Source organism: Lindgomyces ingoldianus, assembly GCF_010093535.1.
Source record: "Lindgomyces ingoldianus strain ATCC 200398 unplaced genomic scaffold BDR25scaffold_17, whole genome shotgun sequence".
NCBI lineage: Eukaryota > Fungi > Ascomycota > Dothideomycetes > Pleosporales > Lindgomycetaceae > Lindgomyces > Lindgomyces ingoldianus.
This window is the reverse complement of record NW_022985178.1, coordinates 392,295-418,571: the sequence shown is the minus strand read 5'-3', so window position 1 is coordinate 418,571 and position 26,277 is coordinate 392,295. Positions and strand designations below refer to the sequence as shown.

The 26,277-nt window shown below is 50.2% G+C and overlaps 13 protein-coding genes across 13 annotated transcripts; 6 read left to right on the top strand and 7 right to left on the bottom strand.

Annotated features, from left to right (window-relative positions):
- Positions 1-83: 83 nt before the first annotated feature.
- On the bottom strand, positions 84-978 carry BDR25DRAFT_225626 (uncharacterized protein; the record flags this gene model as incomplete). The annotated part of the gene is made up of 2 exons (XM_033685182.1): positions 84-433; positions 594-978. 2 exons carry the CDS (start codon positions 976-978, stop codon positions 84-86), a joined length of 735 nt encoding a protein of 244 aa, XP_033547193.1.
- A 51-nt stretch (positions 979-1,029) lies between these two features.
- Positions 1,030-1,653, top strand: BDR25DRAFT_355464 (uncharacterized protein; the record flags this gene model as incomplete). Its single annotated transcript, XM_033695458.1, has 6 exons — positions 1,030-1,061; positions 1,127-1,158; positions 1,206-1,251; positions 1,288-1,328; positions 1,366-1,512; positions 1,574-1,653. 6 exons carry the CDS (start codon positions 1,030-1,032, stop codon positions 1,651-1,653), a joined length of 378 nt encoding a protein of 125 aa, XP_033547192.1.
- A 349-nt stretch (positions 1,654-2,002) lies between these two features.
- On the bottom strand, positions 2,003-3,550 carry BDR25DRAFT_287236 (uncharacterized protein). Its single transcript, XM_033688309.1, has 3 exons — positions 3,211-3,550; positions 2,462-3,129; positions 2,003-2,407 (listed from the first exon to the last, which is right to left on the bottom strand). The coding sequence occupies exons 1-3, from the start codon at positions 3,473-3,475 to the stop codon at positions 2,177-2,179; spliced, it is 1,164 nt and encodes a 387-aa protein (XP_033547191.1). The 5' UTR covers positions 3,476-3,550; the 3' UTR covers positions 2,003-2,176.
- Positions 3,551-4,065: 515 nt separating this feature from the next.
- BDR25DRAFT_303875 (uncharacterized protein) lies at positions 4,066-5,227 on the top strand. The gene has a single exon (XM_033690094.1). It carries the CDS (start codon positions 4,136-4,138, stop codon positions 5,030-5,032), a length of 897 nt encoding a protein of 298 aa, XP_033547190.1. The 5' UTR covers positions 4,066-4,135; the 3' UTR covers positions 5,033-5,227.
- A 1,243-nt stretch (positions 5,228-6,470) lies between these two features.
- BDR25DRAFT_225727 (endochitinase) lies at positions 6,471-7,982 on the bottom strand (the record flags this gene model as incomplete). Its single annotated transcript, XM_033685185.1, has 5 exons — positions 6,471-6,584; positions 6,708-7,178; positions 7,227-7,716; positions 7,770-7,867; positions 7,935-7,982. The coding sequence occupies 5 exons, from the start codon at positions 7,980-7,982 to the stop codon at positions 6,471-6,473; spliced, it is 1,221 nt and encodes a 406-aa protein (XP_033547189.1).
- A 2,682-nt stretch (positions 7,983-10,664) lies between these two features.
- Positions 10,665-11,109, top strand: BDR25DRAFT_314567 (uncharacterized protein; the record flags this gene model as incomplete). Its single annotated transcript, XM_033691460.1, has 2 exons — positions 10,665-10,805; positions 10,903-11,109. The coding sequence occupies 2 exons, from the start codon at positions 10,665-10,667 to the stop codon at positions 11,107-11,109; spliced, it is 348 nt and encodes a 115-aa protein (XP_033547188.1).
- A 794-nt stretch (positions 11,110-11,903) lies between these two features.
- Positions 11,904-13,667, bottom strand: BDR25DRAFT_287228 (uncharacterized protein). Its single transcript, XM_033688308.1, has 3 exons — positions 13,480-13,667; positions 12,893-13,360; positions 11,904-12,820 (listed from the first exon to the last, which is right to left on the bottom strand). The coding sequence occupies exons 1-3, from the start codon at positions 13,501-13,503 to the stop codon at positions 12,212-12,214; spliced, it is 1,101 nt and encodes a 366-aa protein (XP_033547187.1). The 5' UTR covers positions 13,504-13,667; the 3' UTR covers positions 11,904-12,211.
- A 152-nt stretch (positions 13,668-13,819) lies between these two features.
- On the top strand, positions 13,820-14,678 carry BDR25DRAFT_303872 (uncharacterized protein). Its single transcript, XM_033690093.1, has 2 exons — positions 13,820-13,870; positions 13,937-14,678. The coding sequence occupies exons 1-2, from the start codon at positions 13,859-13,861 to the stop codon at positions 14,333-14,335; spliced, it is 411 nt and encodes a 136-aa protein (XP_033547186.1). The 5' UTR covers positions 13,820-13,858; the 3' UTR covers positions 14,336-14,678.
- A 319-nt stretch (positions 14,679-14,997) lies between these two features.
- On the bottom strand, positions 14,998-17,095 carry BDR25DRAFT_343110 (uncharacterized protein; the record flags this gene model as incomplete). Its single annotated transcript, XM_033693797.1, has 5 exons — positions 14,998-16,037; positions 16,092-16,470; positions 16,530-16,598; positions 16,693-16,934; positions 16,984-17,095. The coding sequence occupies 5 exons, from the start codon at positions 17,093-17,095 to the stop codon at positions 14,998-15,000; spliced, it is 1,842 nt and encodes a 613-aa protein (XP_033547185.1).
- Positions 17,096-17,583: 488 nt separating this feature from the next.
- BDR25DRAFT_287221 (histone promoter control 2) lies at positions 17,584-20,125 on the bottom strand. The gene is made up of 2 exons (XM_033688307.1): positions 18,164-20,125; positions 17,584-18,114 (listed from the first exon to the last, which is right to left on the bottom strand). Exons 1-2 carry the CDS (start codon positions 19,687-19,689, stop codon positions 17,865-17,867), a joined length of 1,776 nt encoding a protein of 591 aa, XP_033547184.1. The 5' UTR covers positions 19,690-20,125; the 3' UTR covers positions 17,584-17,864.
- BDR25DRAFT_355456 (uncharacterized protein) lies at positions 19,752-21,259 on the top strand (the record flags this gene model as incomplete). Its single annotated transcript, XM_033695457.1, has 11 exons — positions 19,752-19,802; positions 19,829-19,959; positions 19,999-20,016; positions 20,044-20,124; positions 20,172-20,326; positions 20,362-20,481; positions 20,522-20,656; positions 20,714-20,767; positions 20,806-20,886; positions 20,960-21,101; positions 21,178-21,259. The coding sequence occupies 11 exons, from the start codon at positions 19,752-19,754 to the stop codon at positions 21,257-21,259; spliced, it is 1,050 nt and encodes a 349-aa protein (XP_033547183.1).
- Positions 21,260-21,528: 269 nt separating this feature from the next.
- Positions 21,529-23,480, bottom strand: BDR25DRAFT_226369 (pre-rRNA processing nucleolar protein-like protein Sik1; the record flags this gene model as incomplete). The annotated part of the gene is made up of 8 exons (XM_033685203.1): positions 21,529-21,834; positions 21,884-22,554; positions 22,605-22,661; positions 22,711-22,743; positions 22,793-22,930; positions 22,981-23,181; positions 23,237-23,381; positions 23,436-23,480. The coding sequence occupies 8 exons, from the start codon at positions 23,478-23,480 to the stop codon at positions 21,529-21,531; spliced, it is 1,596 nt and encodes a 531-aa protein (XP_033547182.1).
- Positions 23,481-23,712: 232 nt separating this feature from the next.
- On the top strand, positions 23,713-26,148 carry BDR25DRAFT_393877 (T-complex protein 1 subunit zeta). The gene is made up of 11 exons (XM_033698277.1): positions 23,713-23,854; positions 23,905-23,958; positions 24,011-24,051; positions 24,103-24,124; positions 24,177-24,218; positions 24,270-24,290; positions 24,338-24,511; positions 24,564-25,259; positions 25,307-25,610; positions 25,663-25,853; positions 25,903-26,148. The coding sequence occupies exons 1-11, from the start codon at positions 23,813-23,815 to the stop codon at positions 25,933-25,935; spliced, it is 1,620 nt and encodes a 539-aa protein (XP_033547181.1). The 5' UTR covers positions 23,713-23,812; the 3' UTR covers positions 25,936-26,148.
- Positions 26,149-26,277: the final 129 nt, after the last annotated feature.

Sequence of the window (26,277 nt, the reverse complement as noted above, 5' to 3'; positions counted from 1 at the left end):
TATCGAGTAAAGGGCCTTTGAGTAGCGAAATATTGCCCTATGAAAAACCCCATCTCAATCCCACAGCCACCGTAGTACACTCCTCAACCTTTCACATTATGCTCCCCAGCCGCCTTTCGAATGATCTCAGCCACCTCCTTCGGCTTACTCAACATACTCGAATGACTCGCATTCACATACTCCACCTGAAACAATGCACCGGGTTGATCAATCCATGTCTGCTGCCAAATCGGTGGAAGCGCGTTATCAAGTGCCGTCATAACATACACACACTTGAAATCTCCCGTATACGGAATATATGTTGCATGAGCCGATAACGCCGCAAAGTCCGAGAACAGGAGCTTGTTGACCCAGAAGTTAGCTTGTTGCGTCGAGAGATCATTGTAGAAGATGAGCTGTGGTGGCGCGTCGGCCAGATCACCATCCCAGAAGACTTTGGGGAGGACGAAGTGGAAGAAAGGGGGCGACGGTACGGATATCAGGTTTGCTGGTGGGGTCTGTAACTTCGGTGATGTAGGGGATGAAGCCTGAGAGCATGACGAGACCGAGAATGCGGCCGCGATGGCGGTAGCCGTAATGGGAGCTGGTGGCACGAGAGAAGCGTTTCAGTAACGTGCTTGATTGTGTGGAGTCGGATTGGAGCCCTTTGACTGCTTCGCCGATAATTGTTGCTCCGTAGCTGTGGCCGACAAGGAGTACATCTTTACCATTAGCAAGTTCGCTCTCAAGGACAGAACGGACCGCATTGATGTCAGGATCACGACTGTTGTTTACGGTTCCTACGGAAGGCAGAGCAATTGCGTGGATGCTTCGATATCCAGCGTCGTTGAGGAGGCGGGTGACCTTGTCGTAGATAATAGGTTGGTGGAAGGCTCCAGGGACAAGAATGATGCTGGCACGATCGTAGGTGGCATTGGATGCACCGAACTGAGCAAAAAGAAAGGCCAGGGAGGCCAGCACTGACAGAAAGACGAACATGTTTACGGAGTTTAACTAGAGGGAATGAAATAAGTAAAACAACAGCGATGAATGGCCAGTGGGGTAGTGCTGAGTGGTGAGCAGTGAGAGGTCACAAGGAGAGCTCTCTGAGGAGAGTAAATAGCAAGAATAAATGAAGAGAGAGAAGAAACCGGGATGGAGAACATGGCGAGAAGTCAAGTAGGAGAAGCTAAGAATGGGAATGAGCTTGAGGTAAATGGCTTGAGTGAGCGAATTAGATTCTAAGATTGGGTCGAATATTGAAAGAAATCGGTGAGACTAATGTTTCTAATTAGGACTCACACACAGTTTCTTCCTAAGCCTCCCAGGACCTAACCGAGTCAAGAATCGTTAGTGGCGGAGAAGAATCGGGACGCTCGTAATCAGTTCTTTTCATCGGTGGACTTATCGGTGAACCAATCGCGTTTATTGCCATATGGACGATTGTCATCTCTCAACACGCGAAAGGAGTGCCCGAGAGCGTGTCACTGGGGAGAGGTAGTGCAGAACAATCTCAAATTAGCGATATATCTTGTGAGTAGTATAGCAGAAATCAGTGGCTAAGTAGTGGTCATATTGGTAGGGCGAATAGCAGATGTCGTACCCAGGTCCTGGGTTTTGGGTGATGTAGCAGTAACGAAGGTGCCTCAACTAGAATATGGGAACAGTCATTAATACCCGCAGAGGTTGTACGACGCTCATTTGGAAGACCAGATGAGGAAATACTCTACGAACAAGCGGTCTTTATATGAAAACTTATCGTGAAGTCTGTACTCGTTATCTCATACGAGGGACAAGAACTGTACATTTAGCGACGCTAAGAGTATGTCTACCAGAAAGGTAAATAGAAGGAGAGGAACCCTCGGAAAATTGGTCGTGCACCTCACTCGCCACTTTTAATCGATGTACGGTTCCGGGCGACTCCAAGGGTGGAATGATATATTCGTAGGTATCTAGTGAAGAGTCGTCGTATCAAGCCTCGCCTGGAAGGGCTAAATAAAAGCCACTAAACAGACATATTGTAGGAACAATGAAAGTATAGAAAAGGACAATAACAAAACAAAGCCACAGCCAGCTCCTCTTCGGCATTTAGCAAAACGCCATTGAACTTTGACTTGAAGAATGAAAAGCAAAGAAGAATGGCATCAAAGAAGTACTCCTACGTATGCGAAATGGCATGTGGTATGCCCCAATCCTTTCAGAAGCCCATACGTCGGAACATCTCTCTTGATTCTGATTCTGGAAGCTCGTTCCCGTGGATTGTAATACGGCCTTCTTCCACTTGAACAAGGTCAGGTTTTGTTAGTCCGTTGTGGAGGTATTGGAGAAACCCGAGGAGGTTCGCTTCAAATTCTAGATATGGGAACCGATCTTGAGCGCCTTCCATGGCCTGGAGGAAGGTAGTGGAAGAGCCCGGTTGCGGGAGGAGCTGCGGGAGAGTCAACCATGCAATCAAGGAGAAATGTTGAGAGAAATATCTTACCTCGTTAATGTACTGGCGTTTCCATTTTGACCACCCATGCACTTGTTCCAGCGAATTGTCATCTCTACAAAATACCTTTCGCATCGCTTTAATATCCGTGGCATCCTCAGGCTCCTCCGTCGTCCCAGGGCAACCAAAGGCAAAAATCGTATTGAACTCATCCTCGCCCGAAGCACCGTTGCGCAAGTATTCCTCGAGGACTGCCTGGAGCATGAAGTTCGCGGTAAGCTGAAACCATTCCGACATAGGTACAAAGTCACCGAGGGAGGAACGCGCTGCAGTCAATTCAATGAAGAGTGGAAGCAGACAGCTCAACGAGGGAGTTCCATCAAGATCCGTAACCCATCTCCGCGTTTCGTGTGACATGTCGAGCGCTGACGCAAGTTCATGGCGATTTTCTGCAAGAGCTCCGTCGGATAGCGGAAATTCATGAAAAGTGTCAAATGGCTGACGCAGCGCGGGGGAGTGTGAGGTATTCTGTTTCCAGTAAACTGCTCGGGTTCGGTTTTGTGTGCGGATTTCCGACAAAGACTGTGGTGTCGTCCAGGTTTCATCATGATTCAGTCTATGAGTGAAGAGGAGAACAAACTGCAAGAGGCGGGAACGAAATGCAGTTTGGCCATTAAGGCGACGTCCTTCGTATTTGTGTTTGAGTAAACTCCTCCATTCTGGGGATGTCATCAGCATAAATCTTTTCGGTCATTGAATGAGGGCTAAAGGCGGTGGTTGGGGAACGGTTTGGAACTTACCAGCCGTCGTGGTCACGAGAGCGCTTGGCAAGTCTGACTGGTGGGGATTAGAGCTTGCTCTCCACTGGAAGACAGTATCTGTGGCCTTGAACGCCAGAAAGTCCAAGATGGTCATATCTACGTCGAATTGGTCCTCGTCCTCGGTCTCCATCTCCCGGGTGAGCGCGAAAAGGCCAGCAAGCGGCTCACCCTCTGGGCCTCGTCTTCGCTCAATTGAATCAAGGAGCTCCTGCTCCAAGTCGTGACGGCGCTCCATAGCTAACATGAAGGCTGAATGCAAAAGTTGAAAGAGGATAGATCAAGAAGTGAAGTGACAAGAAGGGAGAACTTGTTACTGAAAGGACGCAATAGCAGCCAACTTATAGGCCGCCACTATCCATCGAGAGAAGTAGACAGACGGCCACAAACAGAATAATGTGATAGTGCTACTTCAGGTCTGCATTTCATGCATTCACCAAACTAGGTTCCTCACACGTCAAATTGTACAAGCGCAGCCGATGCCTAGGCACCCCTGAAGCCAGCGATCAAACTGTAAGAGTTGGAGAACTAGTCGCATTGCGCGCGAAGCCCCCACCTGAGTCGAATTCAGCGTAGCGGCCCAAGAGGCCGTTAGAATAGAGCGTAAGCCGCGCGGGCACTTGTGGCTGCAGTTTGACACGGCGAGTGTTGAGGAAACGTCGTGGTGGTGAGTGGAGAGAGTCCAATTGAGTGCTCGTTTTCTGGTCTTGTGGGCTAGCCTGGATGGGCGTTAGTGATGTCGCTTATCAAGTCGATGCTCATTCGCCGATCCGTGCGCGCATCGGCAGTGCCTGTGGATCCGTCAATGCAAACGAAGGATCCCCGCCGTCGTTCACCCACGACCCTTCCACCCCACCACGCCAGTACTGAAGACATGCGCCCGAGATGCGGGTGGGCATGAGCGGAAATGATGTCCAAGAAGCCCGCCATTCTTCTTTCGTCCTATAGCTCCCTACCTCCCTTCTGCTATACCCCTTCACAGTCCGGTACGTCATGCCGGCATCCTCACTCGCGGGCTTCGTGGGGGACGCGAAACTACGCCCAGCACACCTCCTCGCATTGTGAGGAGAGTGACCTCACTTGGCCCGACCCGGTGCATCCCCACAAGACTCCCACGCCTTATCAAATCCTCGCCATCCGCAGGGACGAGGCCTACTCGAAACACCGATTCTACTCCCTCGTAAAGCTGTACCACCCCGATGCTACCCCTACGTCCCCAGTTGCCCACTTACCCCATACCATCCGCCTCGAGCGCTACCGCCTTCTCGTTACTGCCCACTCCATTCTATCTGACGACGCCAAACGAAGGGCTTACGACTTGTGGGGCCATGGATGGGCGGCACATCCCCAAAATCCCTCACACCACTCGCCCTATCCGTCCGCGCAGAACCACTGGCAATCGAGAAATGATCCAATGAGGAACGCTACGTGGGAGGACTGGGAGCAATGGTATCGTCGGGAACACGAAGAACAACACACCCAGGACCCGCGTGCCGTCGCGGTGTCGAATTTTGCCTTTGTGGCCTTGATATTTACTATTGTGAGTCTTGGGGGAGTCATGCAGGGCACGCGAGCCAACATGTTCTCGTCCAACATAATGGAACATCGAGACAAGGTGCATAAGGAAGCCGCCACCGAGTTGGCCAAGTCGCACAGAGCAACCTTGATGGCCGCCGGTGATCGAGACGAGCGGATACAGACGTTTCTAAGGCATAGAGATGCAATACATGCGGGCGAGGATGCATATCAGCGCATACTACCTCCGTCGGAGACTTGCGCGACTGACACTATAAGGAAACAGTAGTTGTCGACTCCATCAGTATTACGATCTTGATATAACAGGGCAATTGATATTCAAGAAGCTTTGGCACGTAGATCTTGTGCATATTATAGCCCAGGTCTGTACATATACATGCTTGGTGTAGCGACCCGCTGGGCACGGGACCACGACCTTTCTTACATCATTTCTGAATGCATTGCATCTATTTCATGCGCTTCATGTCCTGCTCGCAAACTCCTCTAACCTCACTGAAGGATTTTTACATGCGACCTCACCTGCTTCGGCCTTCTACCCACTCCAAAAAAATAATTACTTCTCTTCGGTGCCAGTTCTTCTTATTCGAAGGACACCTAGATACTATACAGAGATTATGCATCACACGACTAGGGATGGTAAGAGTGGTATTCCTAATACTGTTCCCTACGCAATTGCTAATAGTAATTACGACACATCTCAAATAGACTTCGCTAGATATGTCCGAGTAGGTTTTGTGGCCGTAGTATATGCAACTACGAGCAGTATTTGCAGCCCCTCCATACTCATGCATTAACCTCTCAAAGCCATCGAAGATTCCAACAAAAAAGTGCATATCTAACAGTACGTACCTGAACATCCATGATCTTCCCCATGCCCAGACAGTATCCTCATGCCCAGACAGTATTCCAGAATGTCCCGACGCCGCCGAAACTGCACGCCAAATCACATATCACCCTTGTCTCCCGTCCGCGTGCATGCATACTAGGATCCTGCTTCACGACGCGAGCGAAGGCTTCCCGCAGTCGCTGCGCAGTGCTTTCTCTTTCCGCCGCTTCCGAACTTCCAAAACGTTGCCGCAACCCTCCCACGTTTGTTCCAGGGTGTCGCGCAGAACGGCGTCTAACAATCGCCAGTTAGGCCAAGAAGCGTGCAAATTTGAATGCGAGCTTTACTTGCAGATAAAACATCTCGTAAGACAACACTAGGGCAGCAAAAATAGTGTTCAGTGGTTTCTACAACTAGATTCGTCACTCTGACATCCTCGGCTTCTATACTATCGAATTCTCAAGAAATTGTCGCGCACGGAGGGTGCAGACCACACAAAATTCCTCTCCCTAGCGTCCAATCACATGCCGCGAATAAAGAAGCCTGCCTCAGGAATTCACTCAAAACAAATTTTTCTGCATGTTTCAAAAGGCCTTCGAAAGTAGTAAGACGGATTTCAATTTTGCGACACAAGGTTTGTACAAGGGGAGGGTATCCTCAGGCCTTGTGCAACCGTCCTCAATTTTGGAAAGGTGAAGCGAGAAACCATTGACCCTTCCGCAACACTTGAGCCCCTCCAACACCCTTGCTCAATATCAAACAAGTTATACCCCCGTTCCTGGGCACTGCACGTATGTCTGAGGTCTGACTCCATACGCAGTCATGTCAGTCGTGATTCTTGTCGATCCCCGTAGCTTGACAGGACATGTCGACAAGTACACTAGTTATTCGGGAAACCTTTCCTCACGTTATCGAACTGGCTGTCTGGATAGGACAGACAATTGTGTCTCCGCTCCATCTTTCCCCCGTCGTGTCCACCAAGTTCTCTAACAACCTATCATGTAAAGATTAGCTTTACCCCACCAAAGTTCTAGTCGTTTGTGAAATGTTTGATTACGTAGTACACCGGAAGGAAACACAGGGAAATACTACCGCGGGGTAGAGGGGGGGTACGTACGTTTGACACGATACTTTCATCGCCGGCCTTGTCTCCGCTCAATTCCCACCACATGGCGCCACCTAAACCGTTCTGTTTGATATACTCCGCTTTTCGGCAGGCCATTGGAACGCTGTCATATGAAATAAGGGTTCCGGATGATGCGTCGAAAGAGTAGCTCGCGCCGGATTCCTCGTCGATGTGTTCCACAGCACCTGGTTTGGGCAGGGCTTTAAAGTCCCAAACACCCCCTTCGAAAGAGCCTTCGCCGACGCCGCCGGTATATGATTTCCCTGGGCCAGAGGTTTGCAAGAAGGAGCGTCCGTATAAAGGCATGCCGAGGACAAATTTGGAGGCGGGGACGCCAGCGGCCAGGTAATCATGGAGGACGGAGTGGATATTGAAGGGGGTGCGGGTTGGGCAGGACGAGCAATGGTAGAGATTGGCTTGGTGGCCGGCGTGTTGGTCCCAGCTGCCGGCAAAGTCGTAGCCCTAAGTAAGGTTAGCATCTGATCAATAGGATATGATGCGAGAACTTACCATGACGTTTATGAAATCAGTAACTGCAGCAACTCCTCCAAGAGGCATGTTTTGGTAATTCTGCTTACCTGCAGGCGCAGCGATCGAGAGCACGAAATGTGGTCTCGAGCCATACCCACTAAGAGCATCTGCATATACATCCATAGCCTGGCGAACTTCATGTAACAAGAGAAGAAGCTGCTCGCCCTGGTCGGGGTTTTGGGGATACTCCCAGTCGATATCGATGCCATCGAACCCATAGTCTTTAATCAGCCGAACACAGCTATCGGCAAAGTTCTTCCTGCCTTGGGCTGTAGCCATTGGGCCATCAAAGTGCTTGCTCTCGTGAGCATACGTCCAGCCACCGACGGACAAGAGTAGCTTCAAGTTTCGGTTACGCTTCTTATGGAGAGCCATTTGCTTCAAGCAACCGTACATATTTTTGCCCTCGTCCTGCCAGGAATCACCAGAGAAGTGCTTCTCGCAGTCCGCCCATTTGTCTGTTAGAATTCTAACCTACAGTTAGATTCATAGTAGATTGCGCAGATCCAGCAGGTGACTTACACTTCGCCGTCCTCACGGTTGTCGGCAAATGCGTAGAGGATATGGGTCAACTTATCAGCGGGGACCATTTCGGGGAAGTATTGCCTTCCATAAATCGCCTAGAGACTGTGAGCATCAAAGAACTAACAACGTGCATTTATTGAGACAAAGCTATGGAAAACTTACCCAGTTAGCAAAGTATCCCACTGCTCGGTAACCTTCGCCGCCACCCATGATGGAAGGTAATTTTGCAAGGTAATCAGAACTCGGTTCCGGTAGGTAGTCGCAAGTTGGTTCAGGGGTAGGAACGGAACTAGTCTCTAGGGGATAGAGATACTTCGACTCAGAAAAGTAGATAGTCTCAATCTCTGTTAGGTAGATCGTACTAGGATCGTGAATCCAGAGAGTCTTTTTATTGGTAACGTAGATGGCAGTAAGCTGGGGAGTGTAAAAATTAGTGGGGTCGTGAATCCAGACAGTGTCTGTCTCCGTGACGTAGATGGTAGTAGGCTTTGGAGTGGAGTTGGGGGTCTGAGGTTCAGCGGACGTCCACGAAGTGTGAGTCGATACGTAAATAGGTGCAACAGAGGCAGTAGATCTTGGAACAGATGCTCGACAGAGATTGGGGCGCTCGATCAACCGAACGTCTTCTCGTGAGTTTGAAGTCGTCTGGTTGGTTTCGAGGGTACCCTCAATAGGAAGCAGAGACTTGATTTCAGGAATGTCTTGAGTGTTCTTGAAAGGAGTCAGGAATATCTGCTTGACAATGACCCAAGAAGAAGTATTAAAGAAGAATGAAACGCCAAGAATAAGGAGTGATGTTGCTATTAAAACCACTGCCCTCCAGATCATGTGGCGCAGGTAACTGCACCGCCACAAAATACGTCACCAGCAAATCTCGAAAGCTGATCTTCGAGAATCACAGCTCTGAAGGGCTCACGAGGCTGTGGGGTGCAACCTAGTACTTCGCCTCCACTATCCTGCGAACTAGAAGCTTGCTTCGTTGGCTGCGAAATTGACGTGGCAAGCGGAACGTTGGAGGCATACAGCGAGAGGAAAACTTGCCTGACAGAATCCTTAAACTTACCGAGTAAGTGGAGAGCTTTTCAACCTTTTCCAGAATATATTAAATATTTCACTTCACCGGGTAATGCCAGGGCTATTCTTGGTTGTCGTTCTTTAACGACGACAATGATGATGATGATGATGATGATGATGATGATGGTGACGATGATGACGATACCAATGCTTTGAGGACAGTGACGCCGAAGCAAAAGCACCGTAGTGCACGTGTGCCCAAGAAATTAGAGAGATATAGTTAGCCGACCGCTCCTTCCATTTCGTTGCAACCCTAATCTTCGCGTCTCCCGTCCTCGTCGTCTTTCAAGTCTTCTTGCTCTTTTTCGGGGAGGTGAGGTATTTTGTGCGTGTCCGGTTCCTTTGGACTGTGCGACCTACTGTGGAGCTCCATCTTGGACCGTTGCTGCTTTCACTTGAACATGTCCTTCCGGGCCCATCCCCACGGCCAGCATCTTTCACTCTCCGTGTTGATAATTAGAATTCTCCACTGTACTCGGAATACGCCAGCTTCGACTCAGTATTTGCCAGAGCCAACAGTGATTCTAATCTGCTGCACTTTGGAAGCCATCCTGCAGATGCAGGAGCATATATGGTAGGTGTAGACGTACAGACATTTCCCAGAAAAACCTTGATACCAACAAACCCATTCCACGAGTTCGTGGTCGATTTCGTGAGTTCTAGTACAAGGCTGGGGCGCATGGCTGTGCTAGCTCATTATTTCTTCAAAGCACGAAAGCTTAGCTTTGTTCTATTTGCCTCTCGTCAACCGCACATCTTCTATCTAACTAATATAGATCTATTGAGTGCTACCGCTATCATCATTGCAACCCTACAGATTACCGGAAATTATCGTCTATACTCTGGGGGCTTGCGTGCTGTCAATGAAGGGTAGAGGGATATAGCACGGACCTTTGACGAAATTAACTCCCTCCGTACAATTCTTAAAGCTCTTGTGAGCCTCTGTGAAGGCGTTGATAAAGATGAGTCCGCATTTCTTTCCACACGGAGATGTCTAAATGCCAAAGGAGGTCCAACTCAACAATGTTAGGCTGAACTGAATGTTCTCGAGAACTCCCTAGAATGCCCAGACAAGTTTAACATCAAAAACAATATCAAAACTTGGCAATGGACTTTGAGGGGGTGGGATAGTATGCACCAAGTCTGCATTGCAACTAGCCTTGACCACAGATCAAATGTAGGAAGCCCTTGAGAGTCCCTAAGCCTTGCCCACATTCCTTTGGCCACATCGGCATGGATTTATGGAAGGAAAACCTTTCCATAAAGTTTAAACTTGACATCTTTCATTCAGCTATTCCCTTTCCTGAATCCTTCCTTTAGATTTCCAGTGTTTTACCCCTTCATTCTCAGACAATCAGCGTCGCCAGATACTTGATTGGCTCGGAGCACCTAATCCCTCGTGGAACTTCAACGATGCCCACCGCCGACGGGGCCCAAGAACCAATAGTTGGTCTCTTCAAAGTCAACCACCCAAGCGATAGCAAACGACGCCTTAGTTAATGCTGTAGATAAATGGTACCCTTAGGTGTGGCAACACCATCCTTTGTTTCTGCGTCGTCAACACATCACTGAGCTCTACGGCTCTCGACATGAAGCGCTGGTGTTTTATTTCTTCCTTAGCTTTCCTGACCAGGATACACATACGGTTAGGAATTTCTTTGTTCTCTTTATAAATCGGCCCTCTGTATCCCAGACACTTTCAAATCAATCCAAGTCCTATTTTCTCAGGACTAGAATGGATCGAAGCAGCCAGGGATCAGGAGCCTCCCTAACGAGCTAAACTCTGTTTTTCGTAGTTCGGAACAAGACCACATTATCATGGATGCCCTTGATGAAGCCCACCAAAGGGTTGTCCTCCTCGATATGCTATCAAAATCCCTCCAGTTGCAGATACAAAATGTTCACATCCCCATGACCAGTCGAGAGGAGAAGGATATCGTTAATACTATTACCGATTTGGTAGGTGAGAAGATGCGATTTTTCAAAATATTACTTTGAAGGGTGATATTGACAATTATTGCACCAATGCCGTCGCTCAAGATTGAAGGTTGCGAAGGTGGCTGAACGAGATAAGAGAAGGAATAACACGTACACTCACAAGTCAGGCTGGTGGCATGTTTCGAAGGGCTACCAGCTAGATAGAAGCTTTGTGGAAGCGCATCAGACTTGGCCACTTGAGGAAGACCCTATAATCACAGCAAGAGACCCTGAGGGAGACGTATGCGGGGATTCTGGGGAGCATAGCGAAAGAGTGCGAAAATGACACCCGCAGAATTCTCGAATAGTTATGCTTCGCAGTTCGCCATCCGACACTGGGCCCAATAATTGAGGTCTTAATCGAGCAATTTCACAGCAGTTCACATTACAAGTCAAACACCGAACTCATTTATTGCAGAGATTTACCTAATTCACCTGATTCACATGTTTACATCTAGGGAGGATAGGATAGGCAACCACTACTACACTAGAATCCCCCCTAATTTGCCTTCCCCAGGGAGTTGCTTTTAAAAATCATTCCACCACTCTGAAGCACACGAATGGCCTTGATGCAGCAAGAGCATTCTGCCACTGATATTAGTATGAATGTTACAAATGCAGAGATATGCCTAACAAAACAACACATGAAATTAAGCTGCACAGCACCAGTCTTTCCATTCTCACACACCAATCTCCTTGTCACCCTTCAATACTCCATACGTACTGTTTAAATTATGTAGACATAGTGAGGCTAGAAATAGTGTATATGAACTCCTACCTTCCTTCTCTACAGAATAGCCATGGCATAGGGGCTGGGTCTACACAAACTGCGGAACACCCATCAATTCAAAGATAGGGCTTTACCCCTTAAGCCTAGCCGTTGCTGGAATAAAGTAGAGAGGGAGAGTTAAAGAGGACCTAATTCCCAGTCCTGTCTCCAAACATCAATCATTTCGGCTGCATGTGCTTTGCTATTTTAGTATCCCTAGAGTCCTAATTCCTAAATGCTCACCACACACTACTCAATATGGCGCACAAAGCACATCTCATCGCAGCATAAAACGAACAAGAGCATCATATGCGATGAGAAGATATCATATTCTCAATCTCTCTCGATCCTCTCCTCTCTACACCTAGAAGCAAAAGTACCCAAAGAAATCGTATCGGGAGTCTATCCCACGCTATACAAGAACCAGTCCCAACCAAAAACCCAAACAGAAAAAACTGAGTCTTTCAGAGTGTTGTTGATACGCTGCGGTAAGATACTCGTACCTTCTTAACCCCAAAACCCTCTCCATTTATCGCAGTGCAATTCAACCCAATCCAACTCAAACGCACCTCCCACACATCCAAGAAACCCCAAAGAATGCCAAGAGAAGAGTAAACAGCTAAACACTCGTCTCCGGCCTCTCACCCTCTGCCACAACAGCGACCCCTAGTCCCCGATCCGGACTTTGCAATACTAACTGCTCATGCCGCCTCGCCTTGACAAAATCACTGATACTCTTGATCAAAATAAACCAGCCCACAATCATCAACCCATACGCCAACCAATCACTCGTACTAATTCCCGAACTCGGGGGCGTCACGCCGGACACAGGTCCACTAGCCGGTGCCACAGAATTAGGATCGAAATCATGGGCGTTCGGATCCGGGGGGGCCTGGCCGCCGCCGCCACCGCCGCCGAAATTCTCTCCTGGGTTGGATGTGTCGGGGGTTACAGATGAGGCACCTTTCATGGTGAAGCCGAACTGAACGAGGGTGATACCGAGGCCGGCGCGGGAGCCGTTTTTGGCGGCGTGAGTGGTGTGGAGCAGGTAGGTGAGTAAGAAGCCGACGAACTGGAAGGACATGGAGATCATGGCGTTCCAGACGAAGCTGAAGACGGAACCAACGGGGAGGCCTTCGACGAAGACTTCGTCACCGACCATACCCGGGGCGAGGATGGTGGTTTCCCAGTAGGGGGGTGTAGCGTCAGCGGCGGCTTGTTCGTATGTCTGTGTCCACATGGCAGGTTAGAAACAATTTGGCTGATAGGACGTAAGATATGGGAAGGAGAATATACGCACCGGAGGCTTCTCCTCGACATCCTCTCCTCTCGTAGGCTTCGCGCTGAGATTGGCCCAGACGCCATCATTCTGGCCGCCACCATATATCCTCCCTCTAACTGGTGCACTCGTAAACACCGGTAACTGCGTGACCCTTCTCTGTATCCCCTGCTTCGGCGCCTCCTCGCTAGTCCTAGTCACATCCGTACTCTGCACCTCATTTGGATTCCCGCGCATCAGCCGCTGGCGATCATCCATCCCATCTCCATGCTCGTCATCGCTATCCTCATCATCGGACGGCGAGTCGAAGGTATCGGCGAGCGTGCGGTCTGCGTCTGTTGCGAGGGGATCGTCGGAGAGCAGGCGGTGGGAGGCCAGGGCTGTGGGTGAGGAAGCGCGGCTGTGGAAGGAAGGCGGCGGCGACGAGGGCACCGGGTATTGTGGATGCGGGCTTATAGGTGAGGAGTCTTCGTCATCGTGCTCTGCTATCTGCATGTACCGCATCGTGAGTAAACGACTAAAGGGAGTGACAGAGACCATGGTGAGAGGAGTGAATGGGGAGGGGGGGGGGGGTAGGGGGAATGAGGCGAAGGCGCTGCCGAACGTACCCGTTCATATCGCTGCGTCGGCATGATGTACGTATGATGTGTGTGAAAAGTATACAGTCTATACTCGAGAGACAAGGAGAGGAAGGAAGAAAGGGAAGGGAAAGCCTCCAGCGAGGTTCGCGGACGGTGGGTGTGGAGATGTCAGGTGCAGAGGTTCACGGGTCGGGAGACAGAGAAGAGCGGCCCTGATGTGTTTCGTCAGTCTGTTCCTGGGCTGGTCCCCGGGGGCTCTGTCGTGGAACCGCCGAGAACTTCCTGCCTGCATTTGCTCCGCCACTCCACGTGATGCGCCACAAAAGCCCTTCGTCAACGAACACGAACCTTGGGAACTTCCCCCCCGCTCGGACGAATCATTGCTCCATCGCAAATTATAACGAACATGTCCAGCACTGTACGTCCCCCCAATTCCATGCCAATTCAATCGAATTTTGGCAATACTAACACAATCATTAACCAGAGAATATCAAAACACTACCACCGTCTCCTAACCCTCTGGCCAAAAGACCCTCTCCGCCCCAATCTCCCCTTCACAAAAACTCTCGAACACCGCGTCGCACGCTTCGCCCCGGTATCCTCACCCTCCCCCTCTTCCTTACCCCCCCACCCTCGAGCTTCTGAATCCCGCACACCCGCTCCTTCCGCTTCCGCAAAGTCCGAGCTGGTCGATATCAATGCAGTATACTCGCTGCTCGAGAACCGGTATAAAAACCGGTATCCCGTATCCCCAGGACTCTTGAAGCCGGTCTCCAATCCAGAGTACTATGACAGGCTGATGGCGGAGATCGAGAAGGCGCCCACGAAGTCGTGGTTAAGAGCAAAGTTGGATGAGTGGAAGATGAAGGTTCGGTGGCAGTAGTGACTGGGATGTAGGATGATGACTAGGGTTTACGTATGGTGTATGATGTCCTGGAGAGGCGGTTGGTTGTACATATATATATATATGGTGGAATTGGCGTATAAATGGTGGATATGGATGTGCGTGTGTGACGCAAAAGATTAGCCTTCGCCTCTGGTTTGGAAGAGGCGGATGCAACGAGAGTGTATTATGTGCCTTTCGATGTGACCATAGCGGTATATCGGCACTCTATAACAGATGTGAGTAGGGTGAATCGCACCAACCAACTCTTGTTCAAATCTAGCAAGACTTTAAAGAGGATCCCAACCTTGTGTCAAATTACTTCGTCATGATGTGGGGTAGATAATATCATGGATTATGAATTAAAGGTTCAGAGACAATTCTGTTGTGTTGTACTGGGCTAATCAATAAACAGCTGTTATGCAGCGTTGATCACTTGCAACTCAAAAGTATGCTGCCGGTTGCAATCCCAAACCCTCGAAGCTTTCCCAAAGCTGAATGGAACAACATGCCTACCAGTCACCCATCTATGCATATGTAACTCAATATTGACTCGAGTCTCTCACCAATTGCCGGGTTGATCTCCTGGGTACTGGTGTCTCCTTCGCTGATAGCCCTCTGCGAGGTGTCCTCTATGGTGTAGCATTTTTTGTATCAGTCTGTTATCCCTTCGCTAGAGTCTCGGGGGTGTGCTCGGACTCCTCGTCAGACTCTGAATCGACACGCTTTGATTCCTTCCGTTCCTTCCGAGCGATACGCTTCGTCACCGGAGCTTTCTTGCCATTCGCTAGCTCTTCCAGGCGAGACTCCAACTCTTCTTCAGCCTCAGACTCGGAGGGTTCTGCTTGATTTGATACCTTGCGAGCGACACCCTTTTTATTCATCGGAGTCTTCTTACCCTTCGCTGGCTTTTCTGGGCTAGACTCTGGCCCCTCCCCAGACTCCGACCGCCCTAATTCCCTCAATACCTTCCGATCGTTGCACTTTTTCTTTACCGGAGTCTTCTTACCCTTAGCTGGCATTTTCGGCTCGACTTCGTCCTTCTCTACCCCTTCAAATTCTGCAGCCTGAGTGTCATGGGCTGTCGTCCTTTTCCCAGTATCTGCCTGCCCTTCATGGCTGGTTTTTCGGCTCCTTTGTTCTTGCGTTGGGTCATTGCTTGCCGGGTTCGAGCTGCCCCTGTTGCCTCCCTTACTGTTGCCATCCGCAGCACCATAATCCTCCCCGTCCTCTGAATCATCCTTCTTCTTCCGCTTTTTTGAGTCGTCGTGGTCACTTCGAGAAATATTCTTCTTGTTGTCGCCGCCCCTAGACAAATCAGACTCGAATTTTGAGCCTACGTTAATCCCTCCCCTATCATGGTTTTGCCGTTCTAAGACGTGCCCTTGGGCGTTGACAGTAGGATTCGAGAGCCTCTGTACACTAGCGCTCACAGGAGTACTTTTGGCCTCGCGGCGGCCGCTGTGGGGGCTCACCTCTGAGACCTTTTGCACTCCTTTCGCGGCCGCCGGCATGGTAGGCTTGGGATTCTTCAAAACTGCATCAGTATAACTCTGGCTTGGGAAGAGGTGGGGCAGGATATTCAGTACCAGGAACTTGACAAACTCGCCCAGGTTTGAAGGAGGGTCAGAAAGGGAGGATGTTGCCGACCATGGTGACTTTTCAGGCTCACCTACACCCTTCTCAACACCCTCACTAGTGCCTAAGAGCAAGTTAACTAATGGTCGAAATTCCGATCTGGAAGGCGAGTACGTACAAACGCCTTCTTTCTTGAAAGATCCCCTGGCAGCGTTCAGGTGCGTAGGAGATCTGAATGGAATTATAGAACCACGCGTCTTCTTAGCCTCTAGCTGCTGTATACGTGCTTTACACTCTTTAGGATTCCTCTCTATATTCTGCAGTTCAGAAAGCCCATTGTTGTCGGTGGGTGCTTGGTGAGCAGGCTCGCCTAGAGCTCCCTGTGGTGGAGGATTGGGCGTAGACTCTCGATGCTCGACTGTATTCTCCACCGCACCCTTTTGCTTTTGCTTGTTCTTCCAAGAGGAAGGTATTGCTTTGGGAGGTGGTATTGTCTGGCCCCCAATCCTCCCAGTTGCCTCCTTAACGATATCATCCGGAAAATCCACCCCAACCATCTGATAGGACTCGTCTAGGCTCAGCCCTGCGCCGGCATACCACTGTCCAATCAGCATACCTTCAAGCCGTCCAAGAAGCCTCTCTCTGGTTGCCTCAGGTTTATCGGAAAAGAGGCTACCTCGGAGCACTGTTTTACGGTAGTAGTGGTAAATATTATTCTGCGAGTTTAGCACTCCATTCAAGAGAGTAGATTCTTTGAGAGGGTCTGACTGAACGCCCACCGTAAAGGCTTTCACGAGGAGATTCGAAAACGAGGGGGGAGGGGCGGCAAGTTTTGCTTCCTCTGACATGTGGATGTAGCTTGCGAGTAGCTGTTGATGAGGGATCGGAACCGCGTCATCCTGCCTCTTTGGGTCGTGGTGTTTGGCAACATCCTCCAAGCTATCACTAAGCTCACTCAAGGATGATGGGGGGTTTGGTGTGGGAGGTCGATTACTAGAGTCATTGCCCCATTTCTGAAAGACTAGGAAGAGTCAGCCAGAATAATGGGTTTGGATTGGGCGGCTCGTTACTTCCGTTGGAATCCTCGAAGCCATCCACACTCCACTTTCGAGAGCCATCGTAGAACTGACGAGAATACTCGCTGATTTCGGGTACGGTGGGGTGAGAGATATCGGGAGCCATGTTGGTATATAGCTACTAGCGAGTAGTACTTGGACGCTGGAGTGGACGATAGGCAATGCAACGATGTATTGATGGCGTTAATGGTAGGCGGGAGGGCAAAGTAAAGGCCGATTAGATGTAGCAGCGTAAGGGATAGCGGAGTAGCCTTGGAAAGGTCGAGGCCCTTTATCGGGCTTGCTTCGTCGAAGTAGGTGGAGGGAAAGGATGCGTGATACTGGAGTGAGAGAGAAAGAGCCATGGAGGCTTCCTCGTAGAGTCCGAGTGGGTGATTTGACCAAAGAGGTAATGCGTCCTCAAATAGAAAGAACGAGCAATGAAGTAGTTCTCATGATTGCTTGGAAAGTGAATGAACTACTTCTGCTCCCGCAAACAGACTTGGGACAAGAATGTATAGATAGAGGGTGCTGGCGGGTTAATAAACACAGTTAAAGAAAAAACTTAGCGCTTTTTGAAATAGAGACATCCTACACAGCTATGCTACGGTAAATATTCTATCACGTCAAACCCCGTGTAATCGCAACCACATGATCCGGCAGGTGCGCCAGAGTTAAAGAATCGCCACAAGCCCACCAACGCCTATACATGGATTTTTCCGTCCTCTCAATCCGATCCTATCCATTTGAAACGCCATGAATATATGGACCCACGAAACAACAAACCGCCCATGAATTGCCATGAAAGGTAGCGCCGAAGTATCTTACAGTACATCTATACCAGGAGTAGTGCATAAGGGATTTGAGATGACATGAAAGGTGACAGGTATCGACACCTACATAGACGCAGCGCCGGCATATGTTGCAATGGGTTGCTTTGCCGCGATCGTGGCCGCCATCTTTTCACGCTCGTGCTTTTCCTGTTCCATCATAGCACGGTCAGCTTTGGTAACACGTGGTTTTCTAACCGTGCTGCCTCCACGGGAACCAGGACCCCCACCACGTCCTCGGCCTCTGCCTGAAGCCTCCCCACGGACTGTACCACCTCGCCCGCGTCCGCGTCCGCGTTTGACGGTTCCATCGGCCCTGTGAATGATTAGCATCAAGTTATAAGAATGTGATAAATCAAATATACCTTTCAACGGCAGGCTTCTCGCCTTCTGGGAGGAGCGGCCCGCTATACACGAAGAAACCGTCTTTAGCCATAAGCGCCTGCTGCTCCCATGCCAATTCCGTGTCGTCGATGAAATCATCCTCCTTGTCATAATCCTCTTGCTTCCTCTTTCGCTTCCTCTTGCCTCCATTTCCAGCAGATGCTTCATCGTCCATGCCACCCATCTCAACATTACTCTCTGGCTCGGACAGATCTAGAGACATGTCATCATTGGATCCTCCACCAGTGGCCTTTTCGAGGGCAGCACCTGCAGCAGTAATCTGACGCTGGCGCTCCCGACGAGCGGCAATTCGGGGGTGAAGTGCAGCAAATCCATACTTCTTCTCTACCTCTTGCGCAAAGTTGATGGTAACATTCGTTTGGCCTTTCAGCGGGAAGGAAAGCCAGATGTTGACGCCTGGGGAATCTGTGGAGCCGTTCGAGGTGGTCATCGGGCCGAACGGAGTTCCTGATAACAGACCGCTACCAGTCGGGAGAGGTGGTGGGGCTTCCTTCTGGCGAGCGGGTTTAACGGGTGGGGTAGGCGCGTTGGAGGGCGTACCCGCGCTCGCAGAGTCTGTTTTCTTCATTGGGACTGACATCTTGGGCAATGAGTTGGCGTCCGAATCGATCTCCATTGGGGTAGTAACGAAAGTTGTAGGGTTGGGTCGAGATGGTTGGAGGTCGTGTTGCGGAAGGACCGAACCAGGGCGCGATGACAAGGCGGCAGGCGACACAGGCGCAGAAGTGATTGAAGCTTGATGCTGCAGCCTGACCGCTTGAGGATAGGTCGAGTTGGATGCTGATGGCGGATCAATCAAACTGGTGATAGACGGAGAAGCGCTAGCGCGGTTGAGCGGCGGCGAGACGGGCGGCGCGCTTGCTGCACTCGGCGGCTTCGACTCAAACACGCCCCCGCGGATAGGATCATATCGTTGACCAGAGCTTGCAGGCCTCGGGGTTGAAGGGGCAACACTAATGTGTGCAAGAGAAGGGTTGTTGTGAATAGGTTCGGGATTGTTGAGCACCCGAGGCGGCTGAGTAACGATTGGTGCAGGTGGTTCTTGTTGCAGCACCGAAACCATTTCAGTGGGTCTTGTTTGCGGTGTTGGTGTAAGCTGTTGCGGTACTACCTTCTCTTCCACAGGAGGCGGCGGCGGTGTTGGAGCTTGAGCTTCAAGTGATGCCTTCGGTCCCCTCCTCTTGCGCGGCGCTGGCTCTGCAGACACATCTTTGGGTTCAGCAGTCCTTCTAGGCTTTCTCGGTTTCTTCTCTGGAGCGTTTGGGTCTTTTGGTTTTGGTTTTGGACCTGGCTTTTTGCGAGGCTGGCCACTTGCTGTCAAATTACTATTTTTAGGCGTCGATGTTGAGGCTGCCTGAGATGTGCCGTTTGGAGTACTGTGAACACCAACACCAGCTACGCGGATTGTACCTGAACCTGCATTGTCGGGCGAGTGTGGCGGCGAAGAAAGGCTGCCTGGCGATGAAGGAACTTCATTCAGATCCATGGCTGCTGCAAAGCGACCACACCAGCTCCAAATCCGTGCACGCACCTGGGGAGGCCGAAATAATGGAGAATAAAGGTGTTAGACTGAATCAAGTACTATCAGGATTACTCAAAGTCAGAAATACCCAACAGATATTCAGTATTTGGCGTCGTTGTCGAATTTGCGGATTGCAGGCTCAACACCAAATTGTGCTCGCGAGAAAGCCGTTACGACTGCGCAGGTTGTCGAGAACGTCAAACCGAGGTGCACGCCGAGACCCGGGCCGCAGAGGTATTAAAAGACTTGCAAGTGCAGGGGGAGGAACACGAGAATTCACGCCCACCCAACGTTCGATGATCGGAGCATCCAGTGAAGCTCCAGTGATGAAAGAGTGGTAGAGGCAGAAGGACTTTGTACTGAAGAGAAAGAGAGAAAGGAGAAAGAAAGGGAGTTGACGTGGCGGGCGTTGTCTGAATTCGGGGGGGGTGGGTTCATGTATAAAGGGCGATTTGGGAGCACACATTGGCGGGCCAAAGCGCGAGCGACCGTAACGACTACTCTCCAGAGAGCGAGGCACCTGCTGGGGCACCCAAGGGCCGCCCGACCTTATTTCACCAACAGAAGCAGAAGCATGCAAAAACGGGCCAAGACCCCCGCGGTCGAGAAGCCGAATCGTGGGAAACAGGGGGGAAGTGATGGCATATCAGACATCCGGGGTGAAACTCTCCCGTCAGACTGAAAACACAAACGGGCTCAAAGTGAAGGCTTTCATTATAAGCAAACTCATCATTACCGGCTACAGGCATGAGATGAGTCTGCCAGCCTGAGCCAGGGCGTCTCATGATCATCGGAGAAAAACAGTTCTCATCTAAAGCTCGGTACCTCGAACAGGAAGTTTTAAGCCACAGCTCGATCCGCAGACTGGAGCTCTGGCGCCTGATTCGGCTACGCTGCCGTTCTGTTCATCAAGCCCGCACGCCGCCCTGTCGTGGAGAGCTTATTGAATAGCATATTCCCAATCATATTCGCGTCTGTGTGTCTTTAGCCAGTCTGGTTGTGTTGGAGTGGAGGCTACCGCCCGGAACCACGTTCATGGATGGTCGGCATGCACGACAGATGTGGCTGACGATTGGCCAGTGCGGGCCATTGATCCACCACTAGCCTGGGCCAACCTGCATGAATCGAAAAAGTACCTTGCACTACGTTCATCAGATAGCCGTGAGATGTGGCTAGAGGCGTAGCTGGGTATCAGACATATATTTGATCTAGATTTTGGTGCCACCTACCTCAGAGGTCGTGCCATTGTGCAATAGTCAGAAGCATGGCCAAACACAACCGTTGTCATATCAGGCCAACTGTCAGCGCGTGATTTTAGCGCTTGTAAAGAATGGTGCGATATTTGGCAGCTCATTTCCCTATTCGAGTGCAAAACAGTGCAACTGACAACATGTTTAGCGATCTCTGCATAATTAACCTAGCGCATGTGAGACATGTTGTGCCGAAACTTAGGCAATTCAATCGCGGGGTCTGGGGACTCAACATTTGCGCCAAGTTCACTTCATTCAACATCCACGCGTACTTTTCTGGGTAAGATTTCCAGTGAAGAATTTCTTTCCTACTACTACTAAATAGTAAGGGGTATGCATATGCTAATTTTTTTTTTTCGCAGACGGTCAGAGAACACCTAGCAAATCCATATACCTGAAACACCTCCCCAGAGAAATTGGCCGGGAGAAAATCGCCCCACTACGACGCAGAACGCCTGATTTGACCAAGTCCCTATAACGCCAAATATGATAGAAAACCGCAGCAAGAATCTACTCGAAGGACGACATAAATTTAGTGGTCAACGTGGATCCTTCAAGCGCTCTTACTCTTCTTCTTTTTCTTCTTACTCTCCCCGTCCACTTCGTCGGTATGCTTCCTCTTCTTCTCCGAGATAGCGCTGTCCACGTCGCTCTTCTTCTTCTTAGACTTTTTCTCGACGACTACTTCTTCCGCGTCCGGTCCAGGTTCGGTCTTCTTCTCCTTCTTGGACTTCTTCTGGCGCACAGTTTGCTCAGTAGCTTTCGCAGTGATGCCGCCGACCATCTCAACGTCTTCAGCGGCCCCATTGGTCGGACCGTCGACTTCGAGATCTGCCATAACTTCATCCATAGCATTTTGCTGTAGTACTCTTAGTATTTATTGAGGTATTACGAGGAACAAAACTTACCATTACTGTCGAGTTCTTCGCAGGTGCTGCGCCAGTCGCGTAGAATTCAATTCGTTCTTCGACCTGCCGTTTCAAAGCTTCACCAAATTTGGACGTCGGTATATCTGAGAAGTTGTCGATCCTTGACGCAATCGAGCACTTATTGGCTAGGAAGCGGGATATTCTCCCCTTCGACTTGGCACCCGTCTTTCCGATGAAAGATGAATGGTAAATCAATCCATATTTTGGAGTGTTGCCCTTCGTCTTGAGTGCTCTGAACAAAGCCTTTTCGGCGCCGAGAATTTGCACAGTTGAAGCAGGATATTTTGACAGGTTTGTCAGTGAACCAGCTTTGGAGATGAGTCGAGCTCCAACAGTGTCGCCAATGAGTGCTGCAAGATTAGGGGCCACAGTGCCCATCTTGGATGAGAGATAGTTGGCGAGAGTTCTTCGATAGGCCGCAAGAGATGCCGTGCGTTTGGCGAACGCCATTACGTTGTCCATGTCGGCTTCCGAGAGGTCTCGGCCCATGCTTGTCCTTGCAGCATTGATAATTGCCTGGGCCACACCCTCGTCGTCACTTACTGCAGCGGCAAGTTCGTGAAGATCATCCTCAGTCAGACGGGACTTGTCTCCAATGGTTAGAACAAGTTGTGCGTAAGTCTCATTACTTGAAACGATTTTCGCAAGTTCTGCGTTAGGCGTTAGTCCCGTAGTAGGCGGCGTATTACATGCACCATACCTGGGAAATGCCATCCATAGTTTTCTCGCAATCGCATGCAGAATGTATTCAGATCTACTAATGTCAGTACAAGGGATACTTTGTCATTCGTTAGCAGTGAAATCACCTTTGTCAATTTGATCAAGGGTAGCAATGGCCTCTGCATTTGTATTAGAAATCTAAGATCATGGGATGGATCAGGAACATACGGATGATGTGATTGTCGTTCTTCTGCACAGAGAACTTCACTTTCGCTCTTGAGTAAGCATGACCGAGGCCCAAGACGGATCTGTCAATGTCGCCTGGCTGCAGTTTTTTGATCAATTTCTGAGCGTGCTGACGAAGACCTGGTCAAGGTTAGCAGTCATTTGGATCTAGATAAGCTATGCGTATCTACCTCGGAGGAGATCTGCTACGACTTCACTTGTCTCACTAGTTTCGCAAGCCAGATTGGGGAATACAGCTTTGATGCTGCCGGCAAGATTCTTCTCCGACAGCCCTAGCGTGATCGTCTTCTTTTTTCCAGCCTTCGGGAGATTCGTTTCCAGGGTGGCGCGCAGGAAATCAGACAAGATCCCCTCGGAGATATCATTGATTTCTATTTCCACTGTGAGCGCGATGCCGCGACGTGCTGTTCCAAAGCGCCGAAGTACCTTGCAAAGCAGCATGAGTGCCCTCAAATGGGGCCAAGCCGACCAGCTCCACCATCTTTCCAAAGGTTTCGAGGTTCTGGACACTGGCTTGGACTTCTTTCAAGCGGTTTCCGATGGTGTCGGCTTGAAGAACAACCTTGAAGATCTTCGGGAGCTATTAGCACATTGGGAGCTTGAGGCGGAGCTCAAGTCGACGTACTGCATACCCAACCGGGTTTTCGTGCAAGAGGTAATCGACAGACATGGTGAGAGCGACCGAGTCCGGCAACTATGTTTAGCGACAATTAGATTTGGATGCAGCGTTGCAGGTGCGAATTGAGGGGAATCGTTGAGGAAGGTCGAGCCTTCACAAATTCCATGCGCGGAAGGAAATTTTGGAGGCCGGGAGAAGACTCGGCCCGATAGGTCTTGGCACCTAGCACTTGGCATCATGAACCGTGCTTGCATTTTCATTCGCGAAAATATCTGGCGGGACGCGAGGCAAGAGCAACCCTCCACAGCTTGTCTTCTCTACCAACAACGCCCCCATAGCTGCGGTGCTTCCTTTTATACCTTTGCCCTTAGACTTTACGCGCCATGTCTGCTGCACAGCTTCTCAACCCGAAAGCTGAGTCTAGGGTAAGTCGCACGCAACATGATGCAGTTGTCGCCTGCTAACAAAGTCACAGAGACGCGGCGAAGCTCTACGGGTCAACATCTCGGCTGGCGAAGGACTGCAGCAGGTAAAGGGATCTATCATCGGTCTGTAGTGCATGCCATGTTGACTTGATTCAGGTCTTGGCCTCGAACCTTGGCCCGCGTGGGACCTTGAAAATGTGAGCTTGTATAAGACACACCTTATGTCACAAGTTTCTGACGTTGTGCAGGCTCGTAGATGGTGCAGGTGCAGTACGTTAAATGTCAAGGGTCGCCTGTTCTTCTTTTAACAAAGATGGTGCAGATCAAACTCACGAAAGATGGAAGTGTGTTGCTGAAAGAGATGGTCAGTTAAATTCACCAGGCGCAACTGTTCCGCAAGCTAATTCTTGTCCAGCAAATCCAAAATCCCACTGCCGTATGTACTGTACCATCCGTCCTACCTGCATGTACTTATTTCGAAAGGTCATGATCGCACGAGCCGCAACTGCGCAGGATGATATCACAGGGGATGGAACCACGTCGGTCGTATTGCTGGTCGGAGAGCTGTTGAAGCAGGCTGATCGATACATATCTGAAGGGCTACACCCCCGGGTAATTACAGATGGGTACGAGATCGCCAAGACAGAGGCTCTGAAGGTATGAGTGTTTTTGACATTTGTGGGAGTGTCCACTCTGACCCTCCCATTAGTTCCTAGATGAGTTCAAGCTCAAAAAGGAGGTCGACCGAGAACTGCTGCTCTCCGTGGCACGAACGTCATTATCAACCAAGTTGGACAGCTCGCTTGCTGAACAGTTGACTCCCGATATTGTTGACGCGGTCCTCGCCATCTACCAAGCTCCAGCGAAGCCTGATCTACATATGGTTGAGATCATGACTATGCAGCATCGAACAGCCGCAGACACTCAGCTCATCCGTGGGCTTGCTCTTGACCACGGTGCAAGGCATCCAGACATGCCAAAAAGGGTGGAGAATGCATACATCCTTACCTTGAACGTCAGTCTGGAGTACGAGAAGTCCGAGATCAATTCAGGGTTCTATTACTCGAGTGCAGATCAGAGGGAAAAACTTGTTGAGAGCGAGCGGCGGTTTGTTGACGAAAAGCTGAGGAAGATTATAGAGTTGAAGAAAGAAGTCTGCGGTAACGATCCTAAGAAGGGCTTCGTAATAATAAATCAGAAAGGTATTGATCCTTTGAGCTTGGATGTCCTGGTCAAGAACGGCATTTTTGCCTTGAGGAGAGCCAAGAGAAGGAACATGGAAAGGCTCCAGCTTGTATGCGGTGGAACTGCGCAGAACAGCGTAGACGACCTTACGCCAGACGTGCTTGGCTGGGCAGGTCTAGTGTATGAGCATCAATTAGGGGAAGAGAAGTACACCTTCGTGGTAAGTTCTCCAGCTCCGGGTCTTTGGCAAGATTTAATATCGTCTAGGAAGATGTCAAGGAACCTAAGTCGGTTACTCTGCTTATTAAGGGACCAAATGCGCACACTATTACGCAGATCAAGGACGCCGTGCGCGACGGTTTGAGGAGTGTCTACAACATGATTGTAGACGGGAGCGTGGTTCCAGGGGGTGGTGCCTTCCAGGTTGCTTGCGCTGCTCATCTCTCAAGCGAGAAATTTAGGAAGACCGTGAAAGGCAAGGCCAAATGGGGGGTAACAGCGTTCGCGGATGCCTTACTTGTCATCCCAAAGACGCTCGCCGCAAATTCGGGACACGATATACAGGACTCACGTGAGTACCAACACTACGGAGATCACCATTATTATGGCTGACCAAAATCTAGTGGCTGCGCTTCAGGATGAATATGTTGAAGGCAATATTGTGGGGCTGAATCTGTCCACCGGAGAAGCGATGGACCCCCTGCAGGAAGGCGTTTACGACTCGTTCCGCGTGCTTCGCAATTGCATTGCATCGAGTACCGGCATTGCCTCCAATTTGCTCCTGTGCGACGAGATGTTAAAAGCACGGCAAATGGTGAGGCTGATATTCATCAGAGTCAAACGAAGGCTAACCAGCTGCGTAGGGACGCCAACCCGAACCAGGCGAAGGGCAATGATGAGGTACAAGAAGGTCATCATATGCCACACGGTCTTGTTCGGTCCACACTTCTCTGTACTACAGAGAGCGCCTCGCGGCTTGTGAATGCGACGCCCTGACAGGTGCATGAATTTAAGAGTTCTTAACAGAGATGCGGGGAAATGCTGTTCGACCTCTTGGTACAGGCGATGTACAGTGCCCGCCTTGTTAAAAATAAATAGACACTGAACCGAGGGAACAGATGACCCCTATTTAGCCAGGATCAGTTTTAAGCTTAAGTGTTGGCGAAATGCGCTAAATCCCCAAAGAGGAACACCAACTGGAGGCGGAGCCGGATCGGCATCTCGCCCGACAGAAGTGT